Source organism: Silene latifolia, chromosome 11 (genome assembly GCF_048544455.1).
Source record: "Silene latifolia isolate original U9 population chromosome 11, ASM4854445v1, whole genome shotgun sequence".
NCBI lineage: Eukaryota > Viridiplantae > Streptophyta > Magnoliopsida > Caryophyllales > Caryophyllaceae > Silene > Silene latifolia.
Window position 1 is genome coordinate 26,996,277 of NC_133536.1, and position 6,289 is coordinate 27,002,565.

At 38.9% G+C, this 6,289-nt stretch overlaps 1 protein-coding gene across 1 annotated transcript; it reads right to left on the reverse strand.

The window, feature by feature from the left end:
• Positions 1-361: 361 nt before the first annotated feature.
• Positions 362-1,699, reverse strand: LOC141613153 (uncharacterized). The gene is made up of 2 exons (XM_074431890.1): positions 692-1,699; positions 362-553 (listed from the first exon to the last, which is right to left on the reverse strand). The coding sequence occupies exons 1-2, from the start codon at positions 1,697-1,699 to the stop codon at positions 362-364; spliced, it is 1,200 nt and encodes a 399-aa protein (XP_074287991.1).
• Positions 1,700-6,289: the final 4,590 nt, after the last annotated feature.

A 6,289-nucleotide genomic window follows, 5' to 3' on the forward strand; every position in this document is an offset into this window, starting at 1 on the left:
CCCAACACAAGAGGATTGGAATAGAATACCGTGCTCGGAAAAGAATGGCTGCAAGGTATGAAATTCTGTGCCGTTGTCACTGCGCACAATTTTTATCTCGGCCGAAAATTGTCGTCGAATCATAGCAATGAAATTCTTAAATTTCTGAAATACTTCGGTTTTAGCAGTAAGTAAATAAATCCAAACACCACGAGAAAAATCATCAACCAAAGTAAAAAAATAGCGCGCGCCAGTCGTGGAGGGAATATGATACGGACCCCATAAATCACAGTGAATTATTTCAAATGCTTTCAAACTATTATTCGTACTTAAAGGAAAACTGTTACGACTATGTTTAGCTCGATGACAAACTTCACATGGTTTAGACAGAGAGTGCTCGTAAAAAAGGAAGATGCTTAAAAATTTGCTCAGACGGATGTCCTAATCTGTTATGCCATAATGTAAGAGAAGACGATCCAGTATGCGTGACATGGACGGATTCCACAGTAGCGCGAAGGTAGTAAAGACCGTCTAGCCGCTCACCATTGCCAATCGTCTCCCTCGTAGCCCGGTCCTGTATAGTACACGAAGTGGCATTAGTGAGAAATTCACAATTTAAAGCATCGCTCAACTGTGATGCCGAAATTAAATTGCAAGTGAGCTAGGGCACATATAGAACGGGATTGAGAGTAATGTTAGAAGTAACATTTACACGACCCACAAGGGAAGCGTGTATTTTCGAGCCATCAGGCAACCCAACAACACGACGCGGAATTGTTTGAACATCATTAAGAAGAGTAAAGTTACCGGTAACATGATGAGAACAACCCGTATCAATGAGCCACTTACCCGAATGATCATGAGTAGGTGTACCATACACATTTACCAGAGATGCGGAAGCAGTTGGAGAAGCAGCAGTCGACGTACCCGCGGCTGACGTGTGCACGGCATTACTAGCAGCCGGTTTCTCCTCTGTTCGGCTGCTACTGCCATCATCCCGAGATCGATCACCACCATTGCCACGGCCACCCCCACGACCATGTCCAGCAGAGCCACGACCAGAACCTCGTCTAGTAGCCTTAAGTTCATAATACCAATCCGGGGTTTCACCAATTAAGTCAAAGCACATGCTACGGTCGTGTCCATTGCGTTTACAGTGAGTGCAATGTAATTTTTGACGCTCAGTACGCGACAATTGGGACGATGGAGGAGGGAGACTAGTGCTATTCACATTAAAACTAGCAATTTCCAGTTTGGGTTCAGGAATAGCGCCAATACCACGGACCCGTTCCTCGTGACAAACCATATGGTAGGCCCGAGCCACCGTAGGGAGGGGTGTTTGGGCCAAAATAACGGACCTAAGAGACGAGTATGGCTGTGGGAGTAAGCCAAGCAGAAACGAGTGCAACCGCTCAGACTCACGGCGATCAATGTGTTGCTTAGCACTCGTGCAACTAGTACAACACTTGCAGTCAATTATGGGTTGATATTTATCGAGATCATCCCATAATTGACACAGTTTTCCATAGTAAATCGTAACAGACATACCTTCAACCTGACGACAATCGCGGAGTCCACCAAGGAGCTGCTGTATGCGTGACCCGTCAACGACGCCAAACCGTTCCTGTAGGGCATCCCACAGCTTCTTCGCATTCTCAAATTTCGGAAGGAGGGACTTAACCTCCGGGGTGAGGGTGATGGACAACCACGAAACCAACATGGAGTGAATTGTCTCCCAATCTTCATCCGTACAGGGGGCAGCAGGTTCGTATCGTACCGTTAACGAACGCAAATTTCCGTCGCGACCTTAGCGCGATACGAACATCGTGAGACCATTCATTGTAATTTTCGGGGGTAAGGCGAATAGGGGTGATAGAGTCGCCTGGTTTGTCTTGTGGACCGAGATAGTAAGGGGAGGATGGTTCAATTTTCGTGTGAGTGTTCACCGTTCGTCATAGCGACAGCGAGGGTTTTGGAATTTAGGATTTTAATTGTGTTAGGTTTCCTGATACCATGTTAAACACAATTAACTCACAACTCTTATGTTTCTCTTATTCCTCATATGGTTAAATAGTACAAACGATAATCATAATAGGGTTTCGCATACGGCCCAACATACGTTGTGGGCTTACAAAGACGATGGACTAAACCACTACAATACAATCTATTATATATTATGATATATTATGATGTAATAGTTTTTAGTATTTTATAATTTAGTTGTTTTTCAAAAATATTTATATTTAATTAGATTTAAATGGTGAGAAAGTGAAAATATATAATGGCAAAACGAGCATGATTCGAACTTGAGCCGAGCTCAAGCCTCAATTTTTTAGGCTCGACGAGCTTCGAGCCTGAGATCGAGCTAAAAAATTCGAGCCGAGCTTGAGCTCAACTCGGTTCTTTTACACACTAATTATTATTGGTCCCCGCAAATTGTAAGGTAAGGGGATCAGATGTAGGTCTATGGGCCATTAAATTCATATTATGCCTTGACCTCGGCCCATCCCAAATCCCATATTTGTATGATCAGAAATTCAGAATCACTCTTAAACACAAGAATCGAACGTCATAGTACCTTCTTTATACAACTAGGTTACTATGTTGACTTGCGTAGTACGTTGGATACTCCTACTGCGCAACATTATACTACCCTTGACCAGAGAAAACCAGGCCCAATTATACATCCTTTGGCCCAGAGAAAACCAGGCCCAATTATCCAAGAAGATTGACAGACACAAATCCGTATGCCCATTTGTGTTTATACTAGGTTATTTTCGAGCCCATTTTCTCCCCATTTTCTAAAAAGAAATGGAGAGGCAAGTTGCTATCAATGATCCGGATCGCATATTGACAGCATCCAACGATTCTAAATTTACGTATAAAAATAAAGGAAAATGAGGGTGAAAGGGAAATTATTATTTAAGGAGATTATGAGAAGAAATAGAGAGAAAAGAAATGGAGATGATCCATTTTCGTTATTTTCATGTGTTAGGTCTTCTATAAATAGGACCCTTTCTTTATTTTAGCAACTGTACATTCATCTTACATCAATCTATATATTTATCTATCTATATTAATAAAGAAAGCTTTTTTCGAGCGATTACAGAGTCTCCAACATTAATAAAACACCTCCAATTAAAATAATAAGTTAATAAAAGTAGATAATATAAAATATTCATGTTTCTATGACTACAGAATTTCGAAATAATCGTGTTTTTATGACTATGGAATTTCAGAATTACTTACAATCCCCTATTTACTAAATGAATAGGTCAATCTACGTTTTTCCCGCTTAAAATATTATCTTCTAATTGGGCTTTTACTTTTTGCATTCTACTGTGGACTAAGTCTAATGTAAAAAATGATTTCCAAAAAATATTATGTATAACGTTCTATTCTACTATGTGTTAAATGTAGATCATATCAATGATCTTGCCCAAAAATAATGTAACATTTGATTGCTACATATATTATTTGATTGCCAGCAAATGTAGATCATATATTATATTATTTGATTGCCCGGATAATGATTTCAGCAAAATATAACTTATTATCTTGCCCAAGGATGATTATTTGATTGCATATATTATTCTGCAAATTATAGTTGCTGAAATCATTATAAGATATCAGAAAATGTATATCATATCAATGATCTTGCTCAAAAATAATGTAAAATTTGATTGCCAAAAAATAAGTATAAAATCCTCAATCATTGCAAAAAAAAAAATATACGGTCAATCATTTCTATATTTCTACAAGTAAAAAATCCTCGATCATTGCCAAAAATTTGGATTCATATATTACAAATCTCAAAATATATATTTCACTAATCGAAATATATAAAATCATTGCCAAAAAGAATATATCGTCAATCATGCCAAATATTGCACATCAGATAATATATCTTCAAAAAATATCTTCAAATTACCATTACTCATAAGACCATCTTTCACCAATTTTCTATGGCTTCATCCCCTATTTACTAAAAGAATAGGTGAAACTCTAAATTTTCCCGCCTAAAATTTTAGAATCTAAAATTGGGTTATTATTATAGTCTATTCTATAAGTGTATCTTGAACTATAAATGGATATAATCTTTTAATTAGATATATTCATAAATTGAAATGCTCACAATCTGCACAAATTGATTTTCAATGAAAATATAAGAAACTGCGGATCAAAATTATAAATTAATAAAATATTTTAAAATAAAATGATTATGAAGAATGATCTCATTAAAATAGACATTTCTAACATTACTCAATCCTCTTGATTACCTTTTCAATATTGAGTTTTTTTTTTTCAAATCAAAATATACAGATGACGAATGCATAAAAAATTAATGAATTGTCAAGTTATAAACTAAAAAGTAAAACATCATATATACCGTGCATAAATTGCACGGGTCTATACTAATAATACATTAAAATGTGAAATCTCTATATATACCGCGCATTGCGCGGGAGCTAAACTAGTATTATATTAATTAATTAATAGAATAAGAAGAGTTTTTATGAGTTCAAACTTGTGTTTATTTTGTCCTATAAAAGAGATTATAGAGAACGTCCAATGAAGTCGAATCCCATTTAATTTCATCTTATTTCTTTCATAGCTTTTTAACCCTGTTCTTTAATGTGCACATCCTCTCATGTGGCGGGTTCCACAGAGGGCGAAACTAGGGCGTGAAGTCACTCCCGCAAGTGAGTCCACTAAGCCGAGGACACACCTCGCGAACATCATCATCAACCATTACAACACCAATACCAAACTCCAATCCAACAACAGCATTTAATCACAATATCAATCGTACAAACAATTACAACACAATCTTAAATCATTTAAACAATAAACCAAGTAGGGAAACCTTACCGTATCGCTAAACCATGCAAGTGCATCCGACAACTAGCCAAGCAAGACTCCGATGCGAATCCTACATGTAGTAACCATATTCTATTACTAGATTACCCCAAAAACCTACTGAAAGACAACAACAAAACGACGAATTATCTTGCGACGCGAACCGAAGTCGACAACGATGACATCCCGACCCGAAGACTCCAAGCATGAACCATTTCCCCTTCTTGGGTTAGTGTCTAGGCTAGATGAGAGAGTATAGAGAGGTGGGTGAGAGAGAGAGAGAGAGAGAGAGAGAGAGAGAGAGAGAGAGAGAGAGAGAGAGAGAGAGAGAGAGAGATAAAGAACCGTCGAAAATGAAATAAGGTTTACAATCTCGCGTTTTATAATAACGCGTCAACGACCCTGATACACGGTCGAGTATCTTCATACTCGGCTGAGTAAGCCATACTCGGCCGAGTGTTACCACCACTAGGCCGAGTAAACAAATACGTAGGTCCTTTATCCTCTCTCTTATCCATTACTACGAGTCTCCTCTGGTCAAACGGTCGGTCAAGGGGTCCTTAAACAGGGCGGGTATTACATATACACTCAATATTAGGTCGAGTATCGACAAAATAAGGGTCAAAGTAGACAACTGGGTCGAGTGTAGAAGGCCACTCGGCCGAGTAGGCGGCCACTTGGTCTAGTACATAGTACACTCGGCCGAGTGTCACCTGGGCATGATGTTTTCATTCTCAAACTCGTTTCCAAGCTTCCTATTTCATCACTCAATTAGACACTACAATAAGGTCACGATGTACACCGTGGGTGTTCCACCTGACGATTGGGGGGAAACTTTACAAACAACATTTATACTACCGTTCATAGGCCAAAATTTCACCTTACTACTTTCGCACTCCATGCATACACACTTTGCTTAAGCGGCCATACTACATAACATAAGAAATCAGGATACCTTAACGACACAATTGAGCCCACATGCATTACATATTGCGCAACATTGTACTACCCTTGACAAGAGAAAACCAGGCCTAATTATACAACCTTTGGCCCCTGATCCAAGAAGACTGACAGGCACAAATCCCTAGGCCTATTTGTGTTTGTACTAGTTTCTTTTCATGTGTTAGCTTTCCTTGTATAAATAGGACCCTTTCTTAACCAAAAGTTTAAGCTGACGGTTGAGATTCAATCACTTTGCATCTTTGGTCAACCAATGAAGAAAGTCCAATGGTGGTGCTACTCTGCAACTACGACGCTACTCTGCGTCATCTCGAGCACCGTCACCACATCGCACCTTACAGTCCCAAGCCGAACCGTCGGTGCTGATATCACTTGTTGAGTCCTCCGCAACGGGTTATATAAATAGGTGCATGAAACCAGTCCACAAGCAAGTGAGGTTCTATCCTAAAGCCAATTGGTGATAGGAGGAGTAGCCCAATTACTTATTCCC